General features: G+C 43.5%; 1 protein-coding gene across 10 annotated transcripts in view; it reads left to right on the top strand.

The window, feature by feature from the left end:
• Positions 1-16,934, top strand: part of FGGY (FGGY carbohydrate kinase domain containing) — a 372,408-nt gene that overhangs the window by 313,770 nt on the left and 41,704 nt on the right. For all 10 annotated transcript variants that reach the window (XM_045026481.1, XM_045026483.1, XM_045026482.1 and 7 more), the window contains 4 exons: positions 172-319; positions 2,650-2,724; positions 6,556-6,676; positions 12,072-12,166. In XM_045026481.1, the coding sequence (XP_044882416.1) occupies positions 172-319; positions 2,650-2,724; positions 6,556-6,676; positions 12,072-12,166 (439 nt within the window). The remainder of the gene's footprint in view (positions 1-171; positions 320-2,649; positions 2,725-6,555; positions 6,677-12,071; positions 12,167-16,934) is intronic.

A 16,934-nucleotide genomic window follows, 5' to 3' on the forward strand; every position in this document is an offset into this window, starting at 1 on the left:
GGAGTTTAATTACCCCCACTCTCCTGGCAAGGAAATGATTCTCTCTCTTTTAAGTTTGGCTTTTGGGCCCCTTTTGATGGTTTTCTTGTATTTGACATTAGAAGTGCAAATGTTTTATGTTCACCGAATAACCTCCCTCCCCTTTTCTTTCCCAACTTGTTTTTCTTCTAGTGCTCAAAATATATATGCATACTTGAACAGTCACCTGGATCTGATTAAGAAATCTTTGCCTGTGGGTTTCCTCACTGTTGATTTACACGTTTGGCCAGATTTCCATGGTAACCGATCTCCCTTAGCAGATCTGACACTGAAGGGCATGGTAAGAAACAGCCTGTCTTTGCAAAAAGGTCAAGACAGAACAATGGGGTAAAATTAATTAAAAAAAAATTGGAAGGAGCATTTTTATTTTAAACATACTCCTTCCTAGTTGTTCAGACTGTCCCATAGGATTTGGGTTTCTTGCTGATATTTGTTGTTGTTGTTGTTGACAATAGCAAGTGTTTTTGCAGCACACCACCGATCAGGATACTTCTAATATCACTAGTGTCTCATTTACTTGCTGAAAATACTAAGAGGTACATCTTCCATCCAGTATCTTTACTGGCAGTCATATTTTGGAGAACTGAATAGTGCCACTCATTGTTTTTGTGCACTCACCAGTCCGCTTAATCTTGCATTCTCCTTGTGGAATTGGTGAGTCTCAGTCCAAAACTGGAAGGGTGTATCCAGAGACTTAGAATGATATAAAATATTGCAAGGAAAGATTTTCAAATTTTCAGTCATTTTGCTGAATAGGCATGTTACACTATTTCAGTTGATTATTGGTCACAGTCATCAAAAGCTGGAAAGCTCCTGTGTAATTATTAGCCATGGGCATGCAAGCGCTGATTTAAAAATAAATACATAAACAAGAAACCTCCTGAATTTTTATTCATTTTCCAAAACTGAGCTGAATCTGATCCTGATTTGAGGTTGTGAAATGTTTCTTCTGGAAGGGATGAAATACTGTGAGAAGAGCAGTTTTCACAGTATTTCAATCTAGAACCTGAAGCAGCAGAATTAGGAAGCTCATGAGAGAATCTCTCCTGGTGAGACTTTCCGCACAAGTGGACTCATGAGGTTAACATAAACATCCACACATTTGGATGCTTCTGCTAGCTGAACAAGATGGAGGCAGACTAGCTGGATTGCATGTTAGGATGTTATTATACAAGACCATGACTGAACAGGTGAATAAGGGTATAATTTATGTGACTTTAAGGTCTGATATCTCTTGAATCATAATGATGTATAGTTCTGATTTGTGTTCCAGGTAGTTTGTGTAATAACGCACCTTAACATGGTCCCTGAGAGCAGGCAAATAACCCCAATAGATCATCTCAGTCATCAGCATCCCTGCAACTGAAACGTCAAACATTTTCGGGGAGGAGAGTTCACCCATAATTACTGCTACTAAAAATGGGAGGGTTCATACAGTATACTGGGGGGAGAGGTTGGGGAGCATTCAGGTGATAAATGGATAGATCTGTAAATTCTTGCGCAGCAAGATGAGGCTAATACTTAGAGATAATTTGAGTGTTCTTTTCTGGTGGTTTCAAAACTTTTTTCTTTTTCAACTATTGAACTGAAAAGGATGGCACTTGTCAATCCTGATTAATGACACAGGAATTCCACCTTGAATCATCTGTTCTGAGAAGACAGCAACATGCTGAAATATATTGTTATCGTAAAAGGATTTACCTATTTAGTTACCCTTCAAAAGCTGTGAAAAACTTTAAGCCACTTCTTTATTGCAAGTAAAAATATATACAAAATAAGTTCCCACCTCAGTACCGGTGCCAGGAACAGTGCTATGCACTTCATTTCAATTGGCACTAATACTTATGTTGTTTTTCAGAAGTCATACCTCTAAAGGGCATCACTATGAGCTGTAATTATACCAGTAATTTGAGTAAAACTGTTAAGGCTAAATTCTGCTCTTAGATGCACCTGATTATCTTTTGCTGTGGGAGTGACCCATGAATATTTTGATCCATAGTAAAGCTGTTCTGTTTTCCACAAGAAATATGTTCTCCAGGAGGGTCTTTATTCCCCTCATTTGAGTCTCTTATGCAAATACTAGCAATGATAGTGAATCTTTTCTGCCACATTTAGAAACAAAATTAGGATCTCACTTGCTCTAATACAAGTCCAGAGTAACTACACTGACTTGAATTGAAGGAATTTGGATTTATGCCAGAGAAAATGAAATCATAATCTAATCCTTAATTATTAATTGTCTTTTAGTGGAAGGGCATGTAGGATTTTTTTTTTTACTGTGTTTCATTTCATAGTACTAGACTAAATATACTCCCAAGGAATATGCAAATCTCATAGGAAAACTGTATCAGTGAAAACATAACACATAAATCCCTTACAAAATGATATTTTGTTCACTGTTTCTTTGCAAGGGCAAAATCAGTTTCTGTGGTTCTTACCCAGATCGGGAGTAATATATTTAACTTAACAGTGTGTGTGCAGCTCACAAAGACAGGATTAGAATTTGCATTTAAACATGTAGCAACAAGAAAGCATGCCTTGTGTTTCACAGAAAATGCTGAAATTCCACCTCTCCTAGATTTGAACATTTTCTTCTTGTGTTCCACGCAGGTTGTTGGACTGACATTGTATCAGGGCCTTGATGAACTCGCTCTTATCTACTTGGCCACAATTCAAGCCATTGCTGTAAGCCATTTTAAAGAGTCTGCTTTTTATAAAAGCATGAAGGACTTACTTAAAGGAATTGCACTCTGTGTCAGACTGCAGATTGATCATGCCCTCCTGTAAAATAGATTTCTAATTACAAATGAACTCACCAGATGAGTTCTTAAAGGAGCAAGATAAACATCACATGTATGGAGAGGAGTGCCCCCTCCCATGGAAAAAAAACCCTGAAGGATCCTCTTTGCAGGGAGGAAAATTCCCTAGAAGAGTTTTCCTCAAATTGTTGTGACAAGGCAAGGAATGCTGGGTATGCACCACTATGGAGCCTCCTCCTCTTCTGTCTGAGGTGAAAGATGTGTAAATACAGTCCAAAAGGAGATGGCAAGTCTATAAGGAGGAGAGAGACATAGGCAAGGTCTACGTTATAAATTTATATCAGTATAACTACGTGGCTGAGGAGTGTGAAAAATCCATGCCCCTGAGCGTTGAAGTTATACCAGCCTAACCCCTGATGTAGACGGTGCTATGTCAACGGGAGGGCTTTCCCCATCGACATAACTACCTCCTCTCATGGTAGAAGCTCTCCTGTCAGCATAGTAGCGTCTTCAGTGAAGTGCTACAGTGGTGCAGCTCAGTGCAGTTCAGGAGATATGCCTGGGTACTGAGAGTAGTTGCCATATGCCATATTATCCCCACCAAACCTGCAGGGTCGTGGAGGGAGTGCTTTCCCCAGGCGCACATCAGAGACTATGCGACATGAGGTGGTGCTGATGGTGTGGATTGTACGGTGTGGTGCTGCTAGGGTGGGAAAGGAAGCTTGTGTAGGGACAGGGCCCTGAGCGGCTACAAACCTCTCCTTCCTCACCCCTGTAGTGTGAAGTCAGTAATTCTGCAGGCTGACACTCCTGGCATTTCACTCCTGCTGCAGTTTTTCTGTTGCAAGGCATGATGTTGACCCGTGTGGATGATTTATTTCCCCTCTCAACCCCCACCCTGGTTTATGCTAAAGTAGATGGAGAGACCACCATACCTCTACGTTAAACAAACAGCCACAGTCCATTAATGTATGTATATGGTGCAGGTGTGGGTGTGGGTATGTGGGTGTGATTTTACTGGAATGAATTTAGACTTTAGCCCCACTTATCCCAAGTGACTTGTTTGATTAAACAGCAACAAAAAAATCTTTGCTAGAGTGGGTCAGTCAGCTTGTATTTATAGATGTATACTCCCTGTGGTTCACCTATCTATATGTTTGTCTGTCTTTTGTACTGGCGCCTATCACTGCAGTATCTTCACACCTAAACTCTTTACTGATTTCTGCCTATTTCATTACAAAACTATACTGCGTAAGTGTAAACATACATCCCTGCAGTTACGCTGTGCATAAGACAGGGACTGGTACAGTGATGAAATTAATGATCTTTCCAGCTGTCATGAGATAATATGGCCACGTTTTTCTGCCATCGTGGAAGTTAACACTGGCTGTTGTTTTCTAATAGGGACAAGGGTTTATGGATAACATAGATCAATATGGCATGCAAAATCCCAGTGTCATGCCACACCGTCTGGGATAGCAGCATGGACAGACATGGGAAATTTACTGTGAATTATGTATCTGAGGTGTTAACACTCCTTCAGCAAATCCTGATCATTTAACAGGGCCGGCTTCAGGATTTTTGCCCCCCCCCCAAAAAAGCTGGCATGCCGCCCCTTGAAAAGGGCCGCCCCAAAGAGCCAGAGTGCTGCCCCTTTAGAAGTGCTGCCCCAAGCACATGCTTGGAACGCTGGTGCCTAGAGCCGGCCCTGTCATTTAATCTGAGCCTGGAATTCATTAGTGCTGACAACTGACCCCTTTCAGCTGAACATAATTGTGGTCTCCTTGGTGCTTTAATACAACAGTATGATTTAAATATAAGAATGTGTTTGTTTTCCTGATATTGCCCCCTGAAAGAGGCTGAAAACAAAAACATTTCAGTACCAAACACGTGCCCCGTTGTTATTTCATACTAATGAGGTGGACACATTCTCTGCTGGACATCCTGGGAAAGCCACCTATTATCTGATTGCTTTGTTTCATATACGGCATTTTAACATTAAGATCAGCATCTTTTTATAATAGGCATCTTTGTATAATTATTTTTTGTCTGTGATACAGAATATCAAGATAAGATATGCACTAAATTTCTCTTCATGGTAAATTAATACACACTTGCTTTTAAAATTCCATTGAAGAAGTAGGTAATCATAATAAATGGATTGAGGGAAATTTATGCCTGCCCTTCCTGATTATCTTTATTATATACAAAAAATCAGTTTTCAAAATTCCCTTCCCCCTAATTTTAGCTTTATGTTTATTATGTAACCTTGCAAGGAAAAATTTCCTGTTCCTTAGAGCCGGAGTCCTGTACCACTCATTGACTTCAATCGGAGCAACATCAGACATTAAACCCAACATTAGCAAATGTGCAAACCTTGTCAAAATCCAAGTCATACCCACAGACTGTTAATCTCTAGTTTTCTTTACAATGGGAGATTTTTAAAAACATAAAATTTGCATTTCAAGCCCCTCAATTTGCATATTCTCTAATTTAAAATTAAATTAGTCCTTCCTACCCCTCCCCATCCTTACCTCCCTGAGTGGAATGCCTAGTTTTAATGTAAATGTTGCTGAATAAAATTTTCCAGGCAGGTAAACACAAAATAATTTTCACAGCATGTTCTTTTTCAAAGTGTTTGGTGTGCCTGTCTCTGTGTGTTGGGGGAATTTGCTAATAAATGTAAATATCAGCAGCTGTGAAAGAGGGTATCTATCCTCTGGCTGCTCATGTGGCAAAATTCAGTACAACAGTGAGACTATTGTGAGCATAATCAGAAATATAATTGTCATCATCAATGCCAGTTCTTAGGAGAGAGAGACTTTTTAGAGTAGTTTTATTTTTCTATCATTTAAAATCTTAACTGTATGATTTGGAAAGTTTGTCCTCTGTGTCAATAGGGAAGTGAGCGATTTAATCAGCTGGCCTTGTGGCTGTTTTAGTTCATCATAACCACTTTGCCTTTAACCAAACTACATTTTGGTTGTGCCAGCGTTTCACAGTAAACATCCCAAATCTGGTGTTACTCAACTGGTCTCAGTTTTCAGAAGCAGCCCAAAACTCAAGCTGGCACTTGAGATAACAGCCCCCTGGTTTAAAAGGGAAGGTGCTGAAGACCAAACATTTTAAGTGATGGTTCTTTGATTTCCTTTCCCCTTAGTCTGACAGATCCCAACTTTATTGACCTTCATGTCATGCTGCAAGGCTCATTTGTGCTGCAAGGCTTTGTCAGAGGCAGGAGGGCTAAGCAAATGGGAGGGGATGGTGGGGATGTCTTAGCTCTGGCAGGCGGCATCTGGCACTGTTTGTCTCCAGGGTGCCCTTGCTGCTACTCAATTGCTTTCTCCTGTCACTTGCTCTGTTGGTCACAAACAGCCAATCCTCAATGTCTCCCCTTGATTTCTCCTGATCCTTCACAGCCTGGTTCTATGCCAGCTCCAGACCACTTTCCTTGCCCCTTAGGTTCCCAGCCCCTACTCTCTCCAGCTGTGCATACAGACAGCTAACAGGCCCTGCTCCTCCTACAGCCAACTCCCAAGGTGCTGTTTCCAGCCTGCTGCCCTCATACATTCCTTTCATTTCTAGTTCCTCATCCCTAATGCGTGCAGCATGGTCACTGTGGGTCATACAATGCACCTTACTGACCTGATGATAAACCAGGTCCCTTCTCCTGTAGGCCTAACCCTTGTCTTCCCTTAGTGCAGGGTTCTTTCTGAGTAAGTTTTCCATGTTCATCGGGCTTTTTCTGTCTTTCAAGTTGGGAACAAGACATATTTTGGAAACTCTGCAGTCTGCCGGGCATCACATCAGCACTCTGTTTCTGTGCGGTGGACTGAGCAAGAATCCCCTCTTTGTGCAGATGCATGCTGACATTACCGGTAAGTTAGACAAAGGAAGCAGGGGAAAAGAGGACAGTAAACTACTTTTATTATTTTAGGTGGCTAAAAACGTTGTGTTTGGAAAAATAAATACGCCCTTTATATGGAACTCTATTTTGCTGGTTGGCCAAAAACTGTGTAATGAAATGTTACTTCCTGAAAGGCTGGATTTCCTGAAATTTAAAGACACTGGAATAACACAAAGACATGGTGTAAACAAAGGTCCCTAATCCATGTTATTAGCAAACAGAGAACATAGAGAAACTGTCTATGTGATTTCCCACTCCTAGACCTTGTTCTCTGAAATCCTTATAGGACAATGCTATAGATTATTGAGAATTATAACCTTTCTATAGATTTTTTAAACCAGCCTATAGAATTGTATAGCAGGGATTTTGTTTACTATAAAATTCTGTAAATTGGTTTACACGTTCTATAGAAATTATTCTTCTGTTAAAGTAAATGGACCAGATCCTCAGCTGAGAATCTAGCCATGTAAGTTTTTAGAATAAGTTTTAGATAGAACCTTTTCAGTTTCTATAAAAACCCCTGTTGGTTTCATCCCATCTGAATTCTATAGGACTTCCCCCTGACCTCAATTGCTTACGTTGAACATTTTATTGATTATACAAAGCCCACATAATCAGAATTCCTTCAGTATCTCAAGTTATTAAAATAATTTAGGATCCTATCCTGCAGAGCTTGACTCCTGCACAGAGTGTCATTGACACTGATAAGGTTTCACATTGATGTGTAAGGGCTTCTATATGTGGATATATTTGCAGGAGCAGAGTCCAAGCTTGCAGTCTATTTGTAATCTCCATTCCGTCTTTATAGGTTGGGTGTCTTTGAACATCTGTAAGTCAGTTCAATGTGTTTTCTTTAAAAATGTGGAAAATAATGTAATTTAGTTAAGAGGCTTCAGAAAATCTATGAACTATGTGTGTTTGGGGCATATTTCAAATTAAGAACGGTCAAGATGTTTTGGATCCAGTTTAAAGCTCGGATTTGAGGAATTTGGTGTGCAGATTTGCATCACTCTGACATCAAAACAGACATCCTACCTTGATGCAGGAAAAGAGATGAAAATCTGCATCATGTAATTATAATAAATGAAAGCAGAAACAGAGAACCAGATGACACAATGGTCGTTGACCTAGGCTAGATATATTAGGTATTGCCACATTGGTACTTTCTATTTGTCAAACAAGATTTTATCAAGTCCACACCTTCCCTTATCTGATTCAAAAGAAACATATGGTCAGTTTTGTTGCAACTAGACTTGGAATAGAAAGCTGCTTTCTGATGTCTGAAATAAAAGATCTATTAATAGGTATTCTTGTTAAAATTTAAACTGGAGTCCTTTGACCATAACTAATGGCTAAGTACAATTAAGGACAAAAAGGCCTTTTTCCTCTCTTGGAATACCCCCATTTGTAAAATGTGTGACTAACAAGGGATGTCAAAGTTCATCCGACTGAAATGCTCTTGCTTCTGTTGAACTCATTAGAGCCTATCAGATAAAATAACTAACATTCCTGGATCAATCCCCCATTCTTTCAGGAAAAGAAAAAAATTCTGAATATGTTACTGTTAGATACAAGTGCCATTACTCAGCCATGTAGACTGCCAATTGATAATTTCATAGACGGCTTTAAAAGCATCAGACTCTTGTTGTTCACTGGTAAGATGAATATGTTCATTCTGAGGGCACTTTAAGAAAGTATGCAGTAAAGTTTTAAAGCACACTGAAAGTTGCCCAGTGCTTCAAAGCTCTACAAACACTGATACTAGGGGTATGGCTACACTTGCGAGTTGCAGCGCTGATGGAGGCTTTCCAGCGCTGCAATTAGTAAGTGTCCACACCTGCAGGGCACATCCAGTGCTGCAACTCCCTGGCTGCAGCGCTGGCCGTACACCTGGCTCAGCATGGGGAATAAAGATTGCAGCGCTGGTGCTGCAGCGCTGGTCATCAAGTGTGGCCACACACCAGCGCTGTTCTTGGCCTCCAGGGTATTAGCAGATATCCCAGAATGCTTTTATAAATTACTCTCTTTGTTTTGTTATGCAGCCTGTCTTTGTTTTGTTGTGAACTCGGAGCTCCGTAGCTTCGTTGATCCGTTGATCCCGGAGCTGCTTATCTACAAACAGAGCTCCTGTTTGCTGTGATCAATCTGTGAACAATCAAATGAGATAGTGAGGCAGGCAGGGAGTGAGTGTTTGCTTGACAGAAACGGGGCAGAGGGGAGAGAGGGAGTCCGTTGGCTGCAGGCTGTTTGCAGTTAAGAGTTAAGGGTAAGGGATTGGGAACATGTTCTGATTTTTCAAGGCAGGAAGGTAACACACAGTGTTGGCTCCAAAAATCCACTCTCTCTCTCTCGCCCACTCCCTGTCACACTACGCCCCACCCCACCCCCCTCTTTTGAAAAGCACGTTGCTGCCACTTGAACGCTGGGATAGCTGCCCATAATGCATCACTCCCAACAGCGCTGCAAATGCTGCCAATGTGGCCACACACCAGCGCTGGTAGCTGTGAGTGTGGCCACACACCAGCGCTGGCCCTGCACAGCTGGACGACCAGTGCTGTAACTACCAGCGCTGCAGATTTGTAAGTGTAGCCATACCCTAGGAGTAACATTTCTTTCTAGTGTATCTGGAAATATTCAAAGGTCCAAGCCCAGATTCTAAGGTGTGGGTGCAGCTCAAGAGGGGGAATATAAATGACCAATCCTTAGAGTGACCATCCGTCACATTTTGGCCAGAACAGTCCCTTTTTTAAACCTTATTCTGGCTGTCCTGACTTTTTGACAAAAGTGGGCATTTGTCCTGTTTGCTCTTGCCGACTTGATCAGTTATCAGCTTTTGTCAAAAAAAAGTCAGGTGTGGTGGAACATGCGGGGGGTGGGAGGACGGTGATGCTAACCCTGCGCAGTGAGGGAAGGCAGGGCTCAGGCAGGGGGCAGGCAGAGCTGGCGCGATGCCAGACCCCGACTCGCACGGGGGACAGGCAGGGCTCGGGCAAGCAGTGACCCCAGCCTCCCGCGGGGGGCAGGCAGGGCTCAGGCGAGCAGCAACACCAGCCCCAGACTCACACGGGGGGCAGGCAGGGCTTGGGCAAGCAGCGACCCCAGACTCGCACGGGGGGCAGGCAGGGCTTGGGCAAGCAGCGAGGGCTTGGGCAAGCAGCGACCCCCAGCCGTACATGGAGAGGGGGGCAGGCAGGGCTCAGGCGAGCAGCAACACCAGCCCCAGACTCGCACGGGGGGGCAGGCAGGGCTTGGGCAAGCAGCGACCCCAGACTCGCACGGGGGGCAGGCAGGGCTTGGGCAAGCAGCGACCCCAGACTCGCACGGGGGGTAGGCAGGGCTTGGGCAAGCAGCGACCCCCAGCTGTACATGGAGAGGGGGGCAGGGCTCAGGTGAGTGGCTCAGGCCAGCCCTGCGCAGGGGGTGATGGTGAAGGCAGGGGGGGGGCCTAGGGCTAGCCCCACATGGTGTCCCATTTTCCCTATGTCCTATGTCCACCTCTGCTGGGCTGATCCCCTCTAGATACAATTTATAGAAGCTTGAGCGATGTTCTGAGTAACACTGGCTGCCTGTGGCCCGAAGGGGCCATTCCAGCAGTGGAGGATTGCTGGGGTACAGAGAGGCTGTCTGGAGAGACTGGAGCTGGCATAGGAGCAAATACAGTCGTTTTGTGCCACCCGAGTATCCCACCATCCTGGAGAGCTGGGGTGAGGCAGCTTTGTGCAGGTGGAGTGGTGCAAAGCTGTCACAAGGCCGCTGAGTATCTGGCTCCCAGAATGTTGTCATGAGTTGTCCTTGTGCTTCCCACTTTGGACGATGAAGGAAACTCCACGAGTTGATGTTAACAAAGAGTTTCCTAGCCCCTTACAAGGGAAGGCCTACATAGGAGTAGCAGGTTCAAGAGCCTCTCGATTACTTTAACACCTTGCAATCCTAGAACCCAACTCTACATTTCAGTACCAGGAGTAGTGATTACCAGGAGTAATTGTATTGACCTAAATGCAACGGTTCACAGCAGGAAGCACTTCTCCTAGTATTGTTTGCAGTATGGGCAGGGCCGGCTCCAGACCCCAGGGCACCAAGCGCGCGCTTGGGGCGGCGTCCCACGGGAGGGCAGCAGGCGGCTCCGGTGGACCTCCCGCAGACGTGCCTGCGGTGGGTCCGCTGGTCCCGCAGCTTCGGTGGAGCATCCACAGGCGTGCCTGCGGGAGGTCCACCGGAGCCGCGGGACCAGCGGACCCTCCGCAAGCACGTCTGCAGGAGGTGCACCGGAGCCGCGGGACCAGCGACCACCAGAGCGCCCCCCGCAGCGTGCCGCCCTGCTTGGGGCGGCGCAAATCCTAGAGCCGCCGCTGAGTATGGGCCTTTACCATGTAAATCCAGCCACAGAATGTAACTAACCCAATGATAATAATCAGGGAATTCACAACAATGCCAAGTACTGCAGGAGTACTAAAGAATTGTTTAACCTAATGGTAATGACTGTTACTAAGAGAGCCTCCAGCTAGGAAAAGACATGGATTTGTGCCTCATGTTTGACTTTTTTATGAGGTGTGAGGAAGGCCGAAAGGTTTCATATTTTGTTTGTTCTTTCACTTTTTTTTCTACTTGTGTTTTTTACACTGAAAACTCAGCTCTTTTCTACTCAGTTTTTCCTGGAAAAGACTGCGGAGGGTAGAGAACTAGTAGGTATCTGACATCACAAGTGCCAGGAAGGTAGATGGAAGGTGCTATTTGTTTTTATATTTTATTATGTGGTGGTTTTATATCTTCTATTTAACGGACATGTCTTACAAACTGTTGGAAGAAAAAAATCTCTGTTAGGATTCAGTCTCTTCGCTGAAGAGTGGGGAAAACTCCCAGTTTATCTCTTCGGGTCTTCCAGGAAAACACAAAAACAAAGAAAACAAAAAAAGAGGGAAGAGAAACTCAGACATTGTTACATATTTGTGGGGGAAGAGGGAAAGAACTCAAGCATTGTTTTAGTAAACACATAGTAAAGAAGCAAAAAAAATGACACAATCTCATTTTGCCCCTACAGGTCACCTTTTAAGCAGGGGACTGATATTGAGGGTGTGGATGGCTGGTTTTAAAGATGTTTGCAATGGGGAAGAGGTCTGGGTTTTTGTTCTGGTATAATCTATGCTGTGTGTGTTAATATTTTACTGAAATTTTTATATAAATTTTGTATTTTGCCTAGAGCCTGGGATAGGTACTGTAGACATGCCATTGCTTAGCCATGTATGGGGTTTGTGTAGTTGGCTGATAGAATAAACTTCCTTTTTTTCCCCCACTTTAATTATTTGTTGTGTCTTTAGCGCTGCGCCATTTCATTCTTCCTAACAGAGGTGTGCCACTTTCTTATATAGGCAAGCCCGTTGTCCTGTCCAAAGAGGTGGAGTCTGTTTTAGTTGGTGCTGCTATTCTTGGAGCTTGTGCTTCTGGAGATTTCGCTTCGGTACAGGTATGCACTAATGGAAAAACCCAAGTCCTGCTGTTTCCGCTTTTCATGTGCACTTTTATATCTGGCATCACACACAGGTAATAATTAAGATGGAAGAAAAATGTAGGGTCTGCTCAGCAAGGAAGATTCCAATCTCAGAAGATGTATTTACTGGTTCCTCCCCCACTTTCATTGAAGCATGCCCTACCATTGCTATACTTGTGTTTCTTTTGTGTATTGGAGAAACTTGTCTTTTAGCTGTGAGGAGGTGAGGCAAGCACAAGACATTGCTTGTAGAGTTCACCCAGGCAATTTGGCAGATGAACAAGGAGGGTGTTCAGTAACGCTCTGATCCTGCAATGAGCTCCTGGTGAAGATAGCTTCACATGGAGCTCAATGCAGGCTCAAATCCTAAGATTGTGACCACTGCTAGTACAGCCACTCTTTCATCCCAAGTTATCACATTCATGGTTAGCCCTGCTTCCACTTCCTGGCACTGGGGAATCTTAAACGTGGGCCACACTGTATAACTTCCGTGCCCACATAAGTATTGCAGTCATCCACCATAATGACTCTAGGGTCACCATTAAGGATGGAATTTAGGAATGTCTGCTCCAAAAACGCAGACTCCAGCTACTTAACTTCATTAACGCTCGTAGAAGTAGCATTAGAACTTTTATCTTTTTGTAGATCAGCTGCTAGAGAGTGACACAGTCGCAAACATTTAAACAGGTGTTGCCTGGTTTCATGTTGCAGTTGCACACATAGGCACTAGACTGTACATTATAATGTGTTTGCACATACTCTCTTACCAGAACAGCCTCTGCCTGTGTTTTTTAAAGCAAGCACAGAAATTGTTAAATGAAATTTTGAACTGAAAGTGAGCTAGGAGTCCCTTGGAATAGTGGTGCAGATCCTCAGCTGGTATAAATTGCCATCATCCCATTGAAGCCAGTACGCAGATTTACACCAGTTGAGCCTTTGGCACGGTGTTTCAAATTTTTCCAGATGTGGAATGGAAGAGTGAAGGTTCTGCTGAATTAGATGCATTACCTGGGAATAGCAGTTTCCTTTCATGAGAATTCTCTCAGTAAAGTGAATCCCATTGCAGCAAATTAAGTATCTTTTTATGTAGTGTATCTGTATTATCGCTGTGGTGCTTGCAGCTAGAACTCGATCGTTCTGAAAAATGCAATTCATTTCAGTAAAAGCGTCTTGTGACAGGGCTTCATATTTAATTCTTCCTATTCCGTTAATCTTTTGAAGATTTCCACCTGGCCTCGAATATATAGGTGCTTAGTTTAAAGTCTAAACTGTCATCCACACTGATACTTGGTAAGTTAATATGTCAAAACTCACAGTACTATGTTTGGTTTTGTGAATGTTAGTAAAATCGTAGGCTGTGAAGTTGCTCAGACTCAGCTGCCTTTTCTCTTATGTGTTTTTTATTTTGAATATGTCTCCTCATCCTGGCATACTCAAAATGTTTCAAAAGTATAATCTATCCAAGAAAGTCGGATTAAATACCCTGTCTCGTACTACAATGCAGCGTATTCCTTCAAAAAGTTTTCTCATGTAAACTGCAACAGGACCCTCATAGAACTATTATATTTGCTTTCTTGAATGAAAATATTGTGATGATGTCCTTCAGTGGGACCTCGTTCTAGAAGTTTAAGTACACACTTTTAAATTAAGAAACCAGTAATCCCTGATGGATGACCTTGGACAAGTCACTTAACCTCTCTGTGTCTCTGTTTTCCCATTTAAGATAACATGCTGATACTGGCCTCCTTTGTAAAGCACTTTGAGATCTTCTAATGAAAAGCGCTGTATAAGAGCTAATACCGAGGTAGTGCTATTGAAACAGTACATGTTGAGGTCAGGCACCAGCACTTTTGGGCTGTCCCCATCAGAGTCTGTAGAATTTGAGATTAAAATTGTTGACTACCTAAATATTTGGTACTTTAATCCATTCTTAGGCACCTAAGTAAAAATGATCTGATTTTTCTGATGTGCTGAACACCTACATTTCCCATTAACCTCAAACATTCAGAAATATTTCTGAAGGTGCTGGATTGTAGTATTTGATGCAACATATTTTGACAGACTATCTGAGTCAGCTGTTGCATTCCTGAATCAGTCAGTGGCTCACTGCAGCGTAACATTCAAAATAACGCATTTGATCCTTTGATAAAGACATTTCATGATGGCACATGGCCAACAATCAGTTGGAAACTATGCTTTTCGGCTGGGAGACTTCGTCATGATCAAAATACAAATGCAAAAAAGAATTAGCTTATAAAGTCAAAGACGCTTGGCTCTCATTTAAACTTTAAAGGTGTGACGTTCAAACCGGCTTAGGCACAATTATGTTGCTAATTTACATGTGCTGGTACTGAAGTTGCATGTGCAGCTTGGCAATTTCACACACCGGTGGCCAGTTAGATGCATTACCTGGCATTTGGAGTGTAAAAATAAGTGATTTGAATGAATAATCGCAGTAACTGTGCTCAGATTTGGCCCATATAAATGCGTGGGAGGATTTAGCAGAAAAAACAAAGACAGTCACATTCAGCAATGCTTTTTACCCCTCTTTAAATAAAAAAGTTTAGTATAAGAAATCAAAATAAGTAAACATAACAGAAAAAAAGAATGAAGGGGGTCATAAGCCCAGTCTTATGACCCCTGGCTCTGCGGCCTGACCTTCCCAAAGGCAGCCCCCCTCCCCCCCGCAAGCAGCCACTCTTATAGGGTCTGATTCAGAGCCTGTTCAAGTCAATAGCACTGTTTCCATTGACTTTAATGAGCTTTGGATCAGGACCATAGTCCTTCCTTACTGCCTCTGTTCATGGGAGAGGGGAAAACTGATCTGTCTCTCTAGGTATTTATATCATGCTCATTCCCATGGTATCTGAGCTTCTTGTTCACAGGGGAGCACATCGTGCACTTGAATCTTGTCACAGCACACAGTTCTGTTCCTGCAGCTTTGGAAAAATCACACCATAACTGTTTCCACTGAATGCATTTTCAGAACGCACCACTGGTTAAAATAGGCTACCGACAACATACAGCGGTACCAGTTGCACAGCGCCATAGACAACTGAAACGATTAAAAACAGTTTTTGACAAGGAATCTATCCATTGACTATTCTAGAATCAGAAACAAGAGGCCACGTAAACCCCGTACTCTTTGTTAAAGCTGTTATGCAAAGCTTATATCCAGTGTTGTAATCTCATTGTCATTATATTGATCTCCTTTCTCTAGCACACCGTCTTGCAGGCCTCTTCCCAACCAATACCATTCTCAGTGCTGCTCCCATAAATTATGGTTAGCTTCATTATAATGTTTGCCACGAGGAGACAGTATTGGCTGTACTCTGTTAGTGATAGAGTGTAGCATCGTTCAGAGCGCTTTGCCCAGTATAACAATAAGGGAGCATATTATAAGGCCTTTGCTTGATATTTACTCAGCCCTTATCTAGTGAGAACTCCCATTCATTTAAGTGAGAGTTTTGATTGGATTTGTCCCAGTAATTTTGGCAACATTTTTAAAAGTGATTTTTGGGTGCTTTGGTTTCTGCATGCCCAACGTGAGGTTCCTTAAAGTGGTCTGACTTTCTGAGGTTGGGTGCTCACAATTCTCTGAAGATTAGGCCTCTTTAGGGTGTCTCAAGTTAGCCGCTCTCAGACTGGGCCCTCCAAAATCACTAGGCATTTTTTAAAATCTTGGCCTTGATCTATAGTGCTCTGCCAACCAAGGTGACAAGTGCTATGCAGAAAGTTAAAATATAATAATAATAAGCAATAGTAATTACACTTGAACTTTGCCTGTTTGTACTCATGATTGGGAGAGGCGTTGGAACTTGAGTCTCTTTGCCTTCCTCTCTTGCTCACAACTTGCTCTCCGTAGATCCCCAGTCACATGGCGTACCTTCTTCAGGTTCCATGAGGATGGTGCTGCAGAGACAGACCTCACAGCATGGGGAGATCCTTGATCCAGGGGACGGGGAAGAAAGATGTATAATAGTGATAGCATTTAAAACAGTGGTCTCCAAACTTTTTATGCCCAAGATCACTTTTTGATCAACCCAGGATCTGCCCTGTCCCTTCCCTGAGGCCCCGCCCTGCTCAGTCCATTTCCCCCCTCCCTCCGTTGCTCACTCTCCCCCACTCGTACTCACTTTCAACGGGCTGGGGCAGGGGGTTGGGGTGCGGGGCAGGGGTGCAGGATCTGGGCTGGGGCTGAGGGGTTTGGAGTGTGGGAGGGGGCTCCAGGATGAGCCTGGGGCAGGGGGTTGGGGTGCAGGAGTGAGGGGTGCAAGCTCTGGGAGGGAGTTCGGGTACAGGTGTCATATGGTGACAGCAGCAAAGAGTCTTGTGGCACCTTATAGACTAACAGACGTTTTGGAGCATGAGCTTTCGTGGGTGAATACCCACTTCGTCGGATGCATGTCACTGCACCTAATCTCATAGAATCCACTGGGCATTTCATGAGTTTTACTTTTTATTAGGGTCATTTGTGGTTTATAGATCCAAAATCCTTCAGGGATTGTCACAAATCAGTGTAACGTTCTCAACTGTGAATGTTGAGCCTGGGGCAGGGGGTTGGGGAGCAGGAGTGAGGGGTGCGGGCTCTGGGGGGAGAGTTTGGTGCAGGAGGGGGCTCCGGGCTGGAGTAGGGGTTTGTGGTGTGGGAGGGAACTCTGGCGCGGGTCCTTCAGATGCGTTTATAGGGGAGGGCTGGGATTCTGCTGAAAGTTGTTGTTTCCAGACACACGGTGAGCCTTAA

This window comes from Mauremys mutica, chromosome 8, assembly GCF_020497125.1.
Source record: "Mauremys mutica isolate MM-2020 ecotype Southern chromosome 8, ASM2049712v1, whole genome shotgun sequence".
Classification (NCBI taxonomy): domain Eukaryota; kingdom Metazoa; phylum Chordata; order Testudines; family Geoemydidae; genus Mauremys; species Mauremys mutica.